This window comes from Mastomys coucha, unplaced genomic scaffold (genome assembly GCF_008632895.1).
Source record: "Mastomys coucha isolate ucsf_1 unplaced genomic scaffold, UCSF_Mcou_1 pScaffold22, whole genome shotgun sequence".
NCBI lineage: Eukaryota > Metazoa > Chordata > Mammalia > Rodentia > Muridae > Mastomys > Mastomys coucha.
Genome location: NW_022196905.1, coordinates 98464509 through 98479023, shown reverse-complemented (window position 1 = coordinate 98479023; position 14515 = coordinate 98464509). Strand labels below are relative to the sequence as shown.

The window sequence follows — 14515 nt, the reverse complement described above, 5'->3', positions numbered from 1 at the left end:
ATTTTACTCTACTATAAACCACAGTGGCACACCTGAAGCACAAAGAAAAGCAAGCATCACTCAAGCCCACCATTAAGGAATCCAGATCCTTCAATTTAGAAGGACGATGATCTCAAATGTCTGACTAGTTTATATTTAGAAGCAAGTTTTGTATCTCAAAAAAAAAGACCCCTTTAAAGATACTAAAATATGAGCAACCCTAAGACCTGTGGGTGTTTGATTTAAATCTCACAGAGTATCAACACTAAAATAGAAATAGTCTAGACTGTAGTTAAAGGTGCAGTGTCCATGGCTTTAATACAACACCCCTAATTTTTAACCACAAGTGTTTCAAAAGTAAGTAGAAGCTGCCTGTAACAACTTGGACATGGTTTAAAGAATAGTTCTATTATTACAATATGTTCTTCAAACTTGCTTTAAAATTAGAATTAAATATTTCTTAAAAACTGGAAGCTGCTATACTGGTTCAGGTAAAGCCACCCTAGGAAGGCTATTTTACTGTTACAGTGCCCACATCGGAAAACAAAACAAAACCAAAACCAAAACCCAATTTTTTTCAACAATTAAAAAATAATTCACAAATATTTCTAGTAAAATTTTTTTATCATTTCATCAGGACATTTTGACTGATAAGGAATTAAAAATAAAAAGTTCTTTTTAAAGTGTCCACTGTTAAAGAATGTATTATTCTATTATGCTAAAATAAAAGATAAATGCTATCCTCTTAAATTATCTGCCATGAGAATGAGAAAACTTTTAAGCCCATTAGTTAGCACCTTTAAATATTTAAGGTGAGTACTCAACACCAGCAAAACTCAAGGATCATAAAAGCCTTAAGGAACACTTAATACATCCAGAATCTTATAGTTGTCTAATTATTTGGCCAAGTGATTAAGCAATTTATTACCTGCTACCCCCACCACCACCACTGTGATTGTCCATGCCATAGGACTGGTTTAGGTAGGAATCCATGGATCTTTGACCCCCATAGGATCCATGGCCATAGTCACGATCCAGCCCTATAAGAGTTTAAAAAGAAAAAAATTAAACGCTGCTCACCTTTACTGGCACTCAAAAGAAGAATTTTTAGATAAATATCCTTGAATGCCAGACCTCCATAAGATCCAGGGCCATAATCACGATCCATTCCTAAAAGAGTCAACAGGAGATTATTAATAAAATATACCATTTTCTCCACAAACTGTTTCATTAAATACAAAATATTCAGTCAGGCAGTGGTGGCGCACACCTTTAATCCCAGCACTTGGGAGGCAGAGGCAGGCAGATTTCTGAGTACGAGGCCAGCCTGGTCTACAGAGTGAGTTCTAGAACAGCCAGGGCTATACAGAGAAACCCTGTCTCAGAAAACAAAAACAATAATAACAACAAAGAAAAACACAAAATATTCACCAGGCAGTGATGTTGCAAGCCTTCAATCCCTTCAATCAGAGGCAGGCAGATCTGTTTCAGGTCAGCCTGGTCTACAAAGCAAATTCTAGGACAGCCAAGGCTACATAGAAAAACCTTGTCTCAAAAATAAATAAATAAATAAATCTGGGGCTGGAGAGATGGTTCAGTGGTTAAGAGCACTAACTACTCTTCTAGAGGTCCTGAGTTCATGCTGGCTTACAACCACCTGTAATGGGATCCGATGTCCTCTTCTGTCTGAAGATAGCGACAGCATACGAATATAAACAAAATAAATAAATCTTTTTTTTTTTTTTTTTTGGTTTTTCGAGACAGGGTTTCTCTGTGTAGCCTTGGCTGTCCTGGAACTCACTCTGTAGACCAGCCTGGCCTCAAACTCAGAAATCCACCTGCCTCTGCCTCCCAAGTGCTGGGACTAAAGGCGTGCGCCACCACTTCCTGGCCAAATAAATAAATCTTTAAAAAAAAAAAAAAAATCCAAAAAACCCACAATACATGCACTCAAATCAACTAAAGCATAATCTGCATTAACATTTTAACTCAATAAAGATAAAAAATGGCAAAATGATAATCTAGTGAAAGACTATTTGCTTACGAATCTTCATATTTCAAGGAAAACTAGACCACCAACTATAAAATTCTATCTTAAAATTATTTTCAGTGTAAGCAGTATCTAGTGGACTACAGGGCTACTACTTTAATACCTTATATTTGGAACTTAGTATTACAAAAAAGGTAATATATAAACTTACTGTATAACTAACTCCTAGTCTCAAAACGTCAGCATTTAGTAAATGCCAGCAGGTTTTTTTGTCCTGAGTATACTATGATGTAAATATACTACACTTGTTTTTCTGTACTAATTGCTCCCAAAAATATCTAAAATCTCAAGAACATTTATATTTTCAACTAGAAATGTTCACAGTTACAGATACAGATATTTTAGTAAGTAAAACCAATCTTTTAGCCCTGTGCCTGAGAACAAGGCCTCAATGAATATTTCAATTCTAATTTTGTTTGAATAAAAGAAATGAGTGTAAATTTTTGTATCACAAACAATAAAAATTCTAGTGTAGTAGGAAGCAAACCTATACTAAAAAGCTGTCATAAAATTAATTGATGACTAACTTAATTATTTAAATGTTTTCTGTATAGTCCCTTAAAATACCTCATTACTACTATCCTGCATTTTTATTATAAATACAACAGTATACTGAGTTAAAAACCTTAATTTATATTTTTACAAGCACTGAGTTGTACTTACAACTAGTTAATGTCTCTACTCTGAACAAAGATGATGACTTTACATAAATATTATTCAAAATCTTGCCCTTTAAGCCTGAAAGTGACTTTAATCAAATAAGTGAGATGTTCAAACTAACATCCAAGATGAGGAAATGGGTCTCTTGGTGTCTTGTGGGTGTTCTCCTATCAAACTTCATGTTGGTTTTCACTACATCAAACATTTCTTTCTCCCAACCCAACTATCTGCTTGGAGTCAGTTTTTTTGTTTTGTTTTGCTTTGTTTTGTTTTTTGGCTTTTTCGAGACAAGGTTTCTCTGTGTAGCTCTGGCTGTCCTGGAACTCACTCTGTAGACCAGGCTGGCCTTGAACTCAGAAATCCACCTGCCTCTGCCTCCCACCTCCCAAGTGCTGGGATTAAAGGTATGCGCCACCACCACCCGGCTTGGAGTCAGTTTTTAAAAATCTATTTCAACTACTAAGCCATTCAAGGAAACTTTGAATGGTAGTCTCAAATGAATATCATCTTTCTTCTATTTCTAAAATCCTGTAAGTTTATACAGTACCACAAGAGTCTGCTGTTGTGGCCTCATCCTTCACTTCTAATCTTTATTTGTGGGCCATGTATGTGTGTGTGTGTGTGTGTGTGTGTGTGTGTGCACATACGTGTACAAGTCACAAAGATGGTCAGACTTGGCAGCAAGTAAGCTGAGCCATGCCACCAGCCCATAATTTTTTTTTCAAGATAGGGTTTCTCTTTGTAGCCCTAGCTGTCCTAGAGTTCACTTTGTAGAGCAAGCTGCCTCAAACTCATATAGATCTGCCTGCCTCTGCCTCTGGAAACTTTTTAATTTTTAATGCATCTTAGAGGAGCAGTTATCATAGAATGTTTGCTGACCAGAGTTCCTGAGACTCTTCCCAGGAATCCATGACGCCAAAACTATTTTCATAAATAGCAAGAATATTATTTGCCTTTTTTATAGCATCTGCATTAAAAAGTATACAAACATTGTGGGTAACTGGTGTTTCAGTACAAATCAAGGAAGTATGAAGCACCAGGCTAATGTAGCAGCAGCCATTATATTAATATCACATACACACACACATGAAAAACAACCAAGTTTTACATCACCTTGCTTAAAAATGCTCTTGATAGAATAATTGTTAATTGTGATTTAATTTCAACTTTTTGTTACTCAATGTAATGAAAGGAAATGCACATAATGCAATTGTGTTACACACCAAAGCATCAGTTATTTCCAAAAAAAGCCAATGTAGCATTAAGTAGTTTTTATAAAGAACACTTTTCAGTAAGAAGAATGGAAGAAGACATTGTGGTTTTCATGATACTATAAACTTGGCCAAAGGCCCACAGCTGGGTAACAGGCCCTAGGAACCAATTCCTTACTGTGGTCTTATTAAATGGAGTTGGCGCAAACTCCTTCTAATATTTCCTGGTCAGAGAAGCTTCTTTTTATAGTAGGCAATAGTCAGTGAAGAGATTCATAGCTGGTCCAAGTTCTGAACAAACATAACCCTTATAAAGCACATCACTATCATCCCCTGCAAGGCTCAGGAAACGCTGTGAAGATGGAGCAGAAAAGAATGCAAGAGCCAAAGAATGTGGAGGAGTGCTGGGCAATGCTGTCTGCTGGACAGGGTAAGGCGGCTGCACACCTAACTCACAGGAGCTGTGGTTCCCTGCCAGCACTCTACTGTGGACTGGAGATGGGTCACAAAGCCCAATCAGGCTGAGAAGCCACAGGCAGTTAACGGCTGCTCAGTGAGAGGGATTCACTTTCTTTAACGTACCCACTGGTAAGTTGCCCATGCTCCAAGTTTATTTAAACACACACCCATGCTCATTCAAGCAACCCTAAACTTGTTTCTGTGACTCAGCAAGTCACAGAAAGTTTAGCAACCCTAAACTTTTTTCTGTGACTCAGCAGGTCACAGAAAAAAGACATAAACATAAAAGGGAGTATTGGGAAGAGGCACAGAGAGAGAGTACAAGAGGAATTAGAAAGGATAATGGGGATGAATATAACAAAAATACATTTGTATCATGTATGAAATTGTCAAAGAATAAATTACATTTTGCAACCCCATGTTTTTCAGACATGGGCATTTAGTAAACATTTTCTCACACATGCAATAAAACTGTTGCTATAAAGAGAAAAAAACTATTTATTGCTAATAACAAAATTCATACTTTAAACTGGAAAACCTCAGAATTTGTATCTACCACTGTCAACCTGACAGCTACCCAACACTTAAAAGGTTTCCTAAGTAGGTGGTGTTATTAATATGATTTTTATATTGTACACTAAAGATTGTCACTATTTGGAAAGTCATATGCCTGTACCTCTCATATAGAGGACAATTCTAAGATGAAAACAACATTATCAACACTAAACTTCCTGCAAGGCCTCAACACTAGAGAGAGCAGAAAGGTTAGTTCCTTCTGCTGCTTTCTGAGTCAGTAGTGGCTATCTTAGCTTTTACTTTTCAATCTGTGTTTTATTTCCCTGCATGGTCCCAGGATGACTAGTGTTTTGAGGACTCACAGCTCAGGCACTGTGCAGAATACCAAGAGCACTTCTCACCACAGCAGCTCCTACTCACTCACTGCTCATGTGCTGTAATTAGCTAAGATGGAGAGTCTGTCTATCACACAGAATCAGTGTACTAATAAGAAAGAAACCCTGTAAATAACTTTTCTCTTACCAAAATACATTTAAAACCATTTTTAAAGTGTGGCTATAAGGACTTCTATCTCTTTACCATTAAGAAAGTAACTTATTCAGAAAAACAAATCTGCCCTAATAATTTGAATTAGCTGTATTCTATTTACTTGAATCACTATTAAATAAATAATATGCTGAATTATGGAATATCCAGCACAAACTAAAATATGATCAAAATAACTAGCTGTGTAACATTGGGTCTTGAATGGAACTCCTTTCGTGTTCCTGTACTAACAGCACGGCCGACTACCATAACCTTCACCTATATTACTACAAAGTCTTCCGACTGGTTTTCCTACTTCCTTTGACTCCCCCTTCTGTAAAGATAAAAGCCAGAACAAGTGTTACAATATAAGATAAGTCATGTCCAATGATGGTTTCCCACTTTATGCCAACTTAAAAGTCAAAGCCTTAAATTAACCTGTATAATCCTATACTAATGGTAATGGTTTCTCCCCCCACCCCCCGCCTCTCAATCGTGTGTGTGTGTGTGTGTGTGTGTGTGTGTGTGTGTGTGTGCGCGCACGCGCACCAGAGGACAATGTCAAGTATTTTGCTCTATTGTCTTTGCTTCTTCTCTTGAGATGGTCTCTCACTGAGCCTTGGAGCTAGTAAGAGCAGCAAGTCACACTGACCCTATCTCTACTGTTGACTTGGGTGATGGGAATTCATACACAGATCCTCATGCGTTCATTTCTAACCAGAAGCAACTCCGCCACATCTCCTCCTTCCTTCTCACACGCCTGCCAAAGAACACTGGCAATGTCTATAAACATTTCTACTTCTCACAACTAGGCATATAAGTACTACTGACATCTACCACATAGGAACCAAGGATGCTGCTCAACATTCCGCAGTGATTGCACAAAATGGGAATGCACACCTTAGCCTATAAAAGTATCAGCTAATGTCAACAGTGCCCAGGTTGAGAAAGCATATAACGTTCTGCCCTATCACCTCTTACACTCTCATTTGTTCCACATGACTTACAAAAGGCTCCTTGCTGTCTCCAGAGCACAGCAGGTATATACCCATGTTTCCACTTACTGCTCCTTCTACCAAAAACGGTTCCCCCTTGTGCCTACAGTGCTCACTAACACACCTCTTCTAGGACTTTGTTTTCTGCTGATTCTTATATATAAGCAGATTGCCTTTGATTTTTCAATGCCTTTTTGCTATACCTTGCCTCTCTAGCCTTGTCTTCAAACTGCTCAGCAAAAATACTCTGTTCTGGTCAAAGCAGTCTTCCTCGGCTTTGAAGTACAGTCCTACCTTTGTTCTTGCATTCCCCTCTACCAAGAATGTTCGTTTCCATCTGCTATTTACATAAGAAGGGAGGGAATAAGGAAACATGGAGGATGAGAAATACAAATCTTTCTAAAACTTGCTGTGGAGAAAATCTTTATCACAGCCTTCTATTTTATTTCAGTAGAAGGAAAGAATGCCTAAGGCTACCAATATATTATTGGCCTCATTTGGAACCAACAACTTTGCTAGTACTTCCTAAAGTCTGTTTCAGTCTTGTTCAGGATGCCTCAGTTTGCAACCCCACCTCCTCTAATTCTTTGCCCAAATGCCATCTTTTTCTTGAGCTTTTCTCTCAAAATTTTTATCTTCTAACATACAATATATTATTTTTAAAACTATATTCTGCATGTTTAATCCCTTTAGACTAGAAATTAGTTCCACAAAGGCAGAATTGTTTGTCCATTCTATTCACAGGTAAAGTCCAAGATCTCAGAACATTACCTGGATACACAGCAAGTACTAAAAAGGTATTGTTGCATGAAGTCAAACCAAACCCCTGAAATTTAGTTTCTCATTTATAAAATGCAAACAACTAAGACCTCCAGGTATTTCCAAGTAGGAAACATTAGCCAGAGGTAAGAGTCAACATCTTTTATTCAGAGTACTCTGCCCACAGTTAGGGACCTTTTGCCTAAAATTAAGCACCCTATATAGCCCGAGCAATACTCGTGGCAATGTTTCTAAGGAATTATGACAATATCTTCAAAGGCGAATCACTACTGGAGTTACATTAGAAAAAATATAAAAGATGCAATGTTAGGGGTCTTTTAATGTTAGTAATGGAATGAACTTGACCTATGTAATTTTGAATTCCAAGTACTACCTCTTTTTTTTTTGTATTTTCGAGACAGGGTTTCTCTGTATCCCTGGCTGACCTGGAACTCACTCTGTAGATCAGGCTGGCCTCGAACTCAGAAATCCACCTGCCTCTGCCGACCAAGTGCTGGGATTAAAGGTGTGCGCCACCACCGCCTGGCCCAAGTACTACCTTTAGAAATCAATTCTCCAGCAAAGCTTTCTATCATTTCAGAAACACTCTAACTAACCTTACTTACTTTAAAATCTTGGACTCATTTTTATTTAACTGTTTTATACTCATTAGTAGCGTCTACATTCTGTTAGTTTCTTATAGGAAACATCTTAACATTTTTTAAAATGAGTCATCATTTCCCTACATATAAATGTATTAAAGTTTTCTTTAGCCAATTTTTCATCCTCTAATCTGGCCTAATGTTGACACAAAATTAAACTTTGTTAATTATACTATATCACTGTCTTAAAAAGAGATTCTTCAGCACTCATTAAATACATATTACTTTCTATATGACAATAGCCCTTCCAAAATCTGAAATATCTTTTAATTTTTAGAGATGCTAAAAATTAACTATATCCATAAAATGGGTCTGGAGAGCTGGCTCAGCAGATAAAAGCAAGAGCACCTGCTGTTCTTGCAGAGGACTCAGGTTTGGTTCCTAGCACCACATCAAGCTGCACGCAACCATGTATAACCCAGTTCCAGGGGACCCAACACCTTCTTCTGGAGTTCAACATGTGCTATCCACACAGAAAAGCAGGCACACTCACATACACATAAGCATTTTTAATGACACAGACTTTAGTAGTACATTTGCTTTAGTTTCAAGAGTATATATTTGATACAACAGTTGGATTTTGCATTTCTCTGGTAGTATTTTATTTTTGATTTGCTACAAGAAGTTGAGGCTGTTAAGTGTAAGTTTAGGAAGAAGAATCGCCCTTTTCTGAGTGCTTTTCGGTTGCTTTGAAACAGTTCAGCTCTTCAGATTAGCATATTGTCCTGCTTGTGCCCTGTTGTTGGACTGTGACTCATTCTGATATAGGTGACTCTAAATCAAAACTATTTGCAAGTCAGAGTTTTATATTGAGAAGAAAAAGTATGTTTTAGATCAAAGTTTTAGACCATATTAACCACTCCCTCATGTCTTTCATGTAATGTTTTGTTTTTGTATTTGTTTTGTTTTTTGTTTTTTGAGAGAGGGTTTTTCTGTTTAGCCCTGGCTGTCCTGGAACTCACTCTGTAGACCAGGCTGGCCTCGAACTCAGAAATCCATCTGCCTCTGACTCCCAAGTGCTGGGATTAAAGGCATGTGCCACCACTGCCCAGCTATGTTTTGTTTTTTTTTTAACTTCCAAATTATTCTGTGCTTCCTTTTTCTGTTATCATCTTAGGCCTTAAAGCTAAGTTATTAACATCCAAACAATATGCATGGTATTCTGCATATCTCTTACAACTATAGCTAATCACAAGCCAACATCAGGCTTTTGTTAACAAGGACCCAGGGCTCTTTATGCTTTCCTTTGGACAGCTTTGTTTTGTTTTGTTTGTTTGTTTGTTTTTTGGTTTTTTCTAGACAGGGTTTCTCTGTATAGCTCTGGCTGTCCTGGAACTCACTCTGTAGACCAGGCTGGCATCAAACTCAGAAATCTGCCTGCCTCTGCCTCCCAAGTGCTGAGATTAAAGGCATGTGCCACCACCACCCAGCTTGGACAGCTTTTTATCATATGTTATATGTTTCATGATATGTTATCATATCATAAAAACAGCCTTAAAAACAAAGTCAACAGATACTACAACAAAAGTTGCACAGAACCAAGATAAAAATCTTCTTAATCTATGTAACTGAACACCAATGTCTTGTCAACAAGTAATTCAGCCAGTTTCCTGAAAAAAACCACTGTGAAAGTAGTAACAAGCCAGGCGGTGGTGGCGCACAACTTTAATCCCAGCACTTGGGAGGCAGAGGCAGGCGGATTTCTAAATTCAAGGCCAGCCTGGTCTACAGAGTGAGTTCCAGGACAGCCAGGGATACACAGAGAAACCTTGTCTCGAAAAACAAAAAAAGAAAAAAGAAAAAAAGAAAAGAAAAGAATACTAAGTAAAATAAAACAAAGCCCAAGTCATCTAACTTCCTGTTCTGATTCCAAGGTCAAACACTATACACAGAGCGGAAGGTCTCAAACACTATACACAGAGCGGAAGGTCTCACGGTGGCAGAATACTTGGATGGCAGTCATGAGATTTCTAGGAAGTGTACATGTACAATCTCACACACACACCAGAAAAACAAACGCTATATATAGTATGACATTAACACTGAGATTTATAAATCAAGAGTCAAAAGAATATCTGAAACAAAGTGGGTCAGGCTTTCCGCATTAATACTTGTGTTTCTATGGATATGAAGAGAAAAGCCACATTCTATCCACTCAGCAAAGTCAGAAGGAAATGCAGAGGACACTCACCGTTAAAGTCCTGGTAAGCGCCCCTGCAGGCAGAGTGCATGTACTCTATGAAGACACAACAGAAACAACAAGGAGTTAGTGTGCTGTGAGCAAAAGCCCAGACTTACATACTCATCTACTCAATAAATCAATTACCAAAAAACTAGGGTACAAATAATTACAATATCCACCTGGGGAAACACATCACTCCTTCACTGCCTAATGGTAATATAAAAACTAGTTTATGGGGCTGGTGAGATGGCTCAGCGGGTAAGAGCACTGCCTCTTGGGAGGCAGAGGCAGGCAGATTTCTGAGTTCAAGGCCAGCCTGGTCTACAGAATGAGCTCCAGGATGGCCAAAGCTATACAGAGAAACCCTGTCTCAAAAAACCAAAAAAAAAAGAAGGTCCTGAGTTCGGATCCCAGCAACCACATGGTGGCTCACAACCACCCGTAATGAGATCTGACGCCCTCTTCTGGTGCATCTGAAGACAGCTACTCTGGAGTAAGCGGAGTGGGCCATCCTGAGTTCAATTCCCAGCAGCCACATAATGGTTCACAGCCATCTGTACAGCTACAATGTACTCACACACATAAATAAATCTTAAATAAATAAACAAATAAATCTTAAAAAAAAAAAACTAGTGTATGTCCATATTTGTAACTGCCAAGAGAAAACCCAGTATTAATTTAATTTACACAAAGCAAAGGTAAAACAAATTTGCAAAAAGGGTGTTGGATGTGAAAAGTGATCCTATGAAATACAAAAGTTTCAAGGTCAGTATCTGTCTTACCCCTTCATCTGTTCTCTAAATACTTTAGAGGCTTGCCTAAAAAACACATATGCATGTATGTATGAGTGTGTGGGCTGTATCTATCCAGGCATAATGTTAAAGCCTTTATTTAACTCTACAAATAAAGATTGAAAGAACAGAATTGAATACAGAGCTTCTAGATATAACAGAACCATGGCACATGACAGGGTCAGATTCAGATACACTCAAATCTACAGCCCAACTGCAGAATTGGTGGCTAAGGATGGGTGGGTAAGAAATTATCTGTCACTGGCATTGTTTATTATTTTTATTATAATTATAATGAAAGCAAACACTCCAAATTTGACTGCTGTTCTTCCATTCTCTACAGAAAATGGATTTCCTTACTGACTGACTCCTCCCACTCTGCACACACTACAAGGTTAATAACTTCTGGCACACCACATATGTTGGTAGTGTCATCAAACTTTGGTCTAAAACATACTTTTTCTTTTCAATATCAACTCTGACTTGCAAATAGTTGTAATTTAGAGTCACCTATATCAGAATGAGTCACAGTCCAACAACAGGGCACAAGCAGGACAATATGCTATTCTGAAGAGCTGAACTGTTTCAAAGCAACTGAAAAGCACTCAGAAAAGGGCGATTCTTCTTCCTATACTTACACTTAACAGCCTCAACTTCTTGTAGCAAATCAAAAATAAAAGCTCATGCAAGCCGGGCAGTGGTGGCGCATGCCTTTAATCCCAGCACTTGGGTGGCAGAGGCAGGAGGATTTCTGAGTTCGAGTCCAGCCTGGTTTACAGAGTGAGTTCCAGGACAGTCAGGGATACAAAGAGAAACCCTGTCTCGAAAGACAAACAAACAAACTCATGCAAAACGACATATACTAAAAGGCATACCTTATTCAATGTCAAAGCCCATTTCTGGTGGAGGCAGAGACTTGCTTCACAAGAAATGAACAGCTTTTATTTAGAAATACCTAGTTCCTTGAGATTACGCCCAGTTTAATCCTACAAACTGTCCCTCGTCTCCCTAACACTGTCACTACTATAGATCACTTTATCTTGACACTGATACCTGTAAAAGTTGAGCAAGGTTTAAAGATGCCAAATAGCTGTACTTCACGGCTCTGGGCAGAACGGCTGTAAGAACTAGTGCAGGGAAAGCCGAAAAGCAACGTTACAATTCGGTTTATTTAATCAGCAAGTCAGCAAGTCCAACACCGGGGATCTAGCTGAACACGAAGGGCATCTGGAGCCTGCTGTGCCAGAATTCTAACTTAGGTAGCATTTATACACAAGCTCTACCACCACCACTCCTAAAAATGATGACGACGACGACAATATAATGAATGCACTGGGTCACGGAACTGTTTCAGATGCGGCATTCACAAGCAGGTAAACCGGGTGAGACACTGACCAGCCCGGTGTGCTACGTGGTAGTAACTTGCAGATTCTGCTTCTGGGGGAACCGAAGCCCACCTCGATGGAACGCTTAGGGACGCCCTTTATACTCTTCTCACACAGAGAAGCATCGCACGAGCCCGGGGCAGCCTGTATGGAGCGAGATTCCAGAGCCCGGGGCGACGCGCTGAGGACCGGCTCCACCCGCCACCGGGTCGCTACCCCGAGGGCCCCGTGGGCCCCGTGGGCCCGGTCGCCGCTCGGCGAGGCCGGGAAGTTGCAGGCGGCCGCGGGCGAGGCCGACCCCCTAGGCAGCGGGGCCCCAGGCCGGCCGCCCCCCCGCGTGCGGCTCCCGGACCCCAGGGCTCCGACCCGGGCCCGCGGCCCACAGAACAAAGCCACACGGCCATCTTGAGGCGGTAAACAGACCCCCGGCGCAGGCCTCCCGCCGCCCTCCCGCCCGCCCGGCGCCGCCGCCGCTTCGGCCCGCCCCGCGCGCCGCTCACCGTCCTCGAAGTCCATGCTGGACGCCGCGGGGCTGACGGTCTCCGCGCTGAGCTGTGGCCCGCGGCAAGCGCCCGCGACACGATAGTGTCCACACGACCGGCCCGCGCGACCGACAGCGGCGCTACTGGCCGGGAAGCCGCAGGCCACAGGGAGGCTGGGGGCGGGGCCGGACGGGCCTGCCAGTCGTCGCAGCACCGCCTCCGATTGGCCGGCGCCGGGGGGTGGGCGGGTCTCGCGTGGGGGGCGGGAAGCGAGGCGGTTGTCGGGCTCCTGGGTCCTGACCCTGGGGAGCACGGGGGACGGAAGGTGGAACGGGATGTTCTGGAAGGACTCCGGGTGGCCGGCCATGTTGGAGCCTGGCAAGAGCTGCAGGGTCCAGGAAGGAGTACCTTTCTCTTGCAGAAACTCATTAAATGACATGGCGACCTTTGGCTACTGTTGGCTGGAGGCGTGAGGAGGAGAGATTTTAACTACTTACAGAGTTCCTTCCTCTGACACACACAAGTGTGGGGCATGCACAGGAACCCAGATTGCCAAACAGGACAGGATAATGAGACTATCCCAGCCGGGCAGTGGTGGCGAAATGACTTTAATTCCAGCACTTGGGAGGCAGAGGCAGGCGGATTTCTGAGTTCGAGACCAGCCTGGTCTACAGAGTGAGTTCCAGGACAGCCAGGGATAAACAGAGAAACCCTGTCTCACGAAAACACCAAAAAAAAAAAAAAAAAAAAAAAAAAAAAAAAAAAAAAAAAACTATCCCAAAACAGGCTGCTAGCCACTGCTGGGGTTAAAGGTGTAAAGCAACTGTGAAAGTTCACAGATGGGAAAGATTTGGCAGGAAGAAAGTAGTCCGCAGCTTGAGAGAGAGAGAGAGGGAGAGAGAGAGAGAGAAGGGGGTGAGGGGGGCGGAGGGAGAGGGGGGAGGGAAAGAGAGGGGGAGATTGAGATTATTCCACTTTAAAAACTGTATTGGAGCAGACGCAAAGGCACTCAGGAACATTATTGGAAGACTATTTTGGTCTTGAACCACAGTTTTAAATAGTTTAATTTTCTTTCACAGAGCAAATGGCAGTAACAACAAATTGGTTGCCTAGATAGGAAGCCAGACATCAAATTCTTTGCACTCTTTGGGTTCAACCAATTTGCTAAACGCAGTTCGGAGGAAGCAGGAAATCAAACGGGAAGCACAGCTCCGTGTACCACAGTAGCCCCAGATCTGGGCACGGCCTTGTGTCCTGCTCATCTCTTCCTCCTCCACCCTCCCTGACTCATCTTGTTCTCCACCCTTTCCCCGATTCCTTCTCTTCTCCCCTCCCACACATGTTTTCTGTTCACCTGGGCTGAACATGTTGAAAACTGAACTCACAATTTCCCCTTTCAGACCTGCTTATCCTCGTGTATTCTTCTGGCTGTTCACGGCACCCTGAGCAACCGCCCACTAATCCCAGCCAGAAGGCTGACAGCCATCCACTCAAGACTCTACAGCCTCCCACTTCCAATCCACACACTGAAGCCTTTTATCTGCTTATATTCCCACCTAAAACATCTTAGGTCTGTCCCACCCTTTCCATTTGCACCTGAGTTAGGACACCCAATCTTCCTGCAAAACTCTTGCTTTACAGGGCTGGAGAGATGGCTCAGTGGTTCAGAGTGGGTGAGGTCAGGAGGTCTTGAGATCAATCCCCAGCAACCACATAGTGGCTCACAACCATCTGTAATGGGATCTAATACCAACTGATCATGTCATTCCCACATTGAAGGCTCTGAGTAGATCTGTCGTCAGAGCTGCCCAACACAGAGCACAAACAAAAGGTAGAGAGATATTGCCTGACCCTTACCC

General features: G+C 41.4%; 1 protein-coding gene across 3 annotated transcripts in view; it reads right to left on the bottom strand.

The window, feature by feature from the left end:
* Window positions 1-12834, bottom strand: part of Znf326 (zinc finger protein 326) — a 48353-nt gene extending 35519 nt beyond the window's left edge. Inside the window, exons 1-4 of one of the 3 annotated variants that reach the window (XM_031337106.1) lie at window positions 12675-12834; window positions 10008-10052; window positions 1114-1149; window positions 908-1019 (exon numbers count right to left, since the gene is read on the bottom strand). In XM_031337106.1, coding sequence (XP_031192966.1) covers window positions 908-1019; window positions 1114-1149; window positions 10008-10052; window positions 12675-12690 — 209 coding nt within the window. In that variant the 5' untranslated portion in view covers window positions 12691-12834. Of the gene's footprint in view, window positions 1-907; window positions 1020-1113; window positions 1150-10007; window positions 10053-12674 lie in introns of those variants that run through there. The other 2 variants (XM_031337107.1, XM_031337108.1) reach the window with 2 other exon arrangements.
* Between the last annotated feature and the right edge of the window lie 1681 nt (window positions 12835-14515).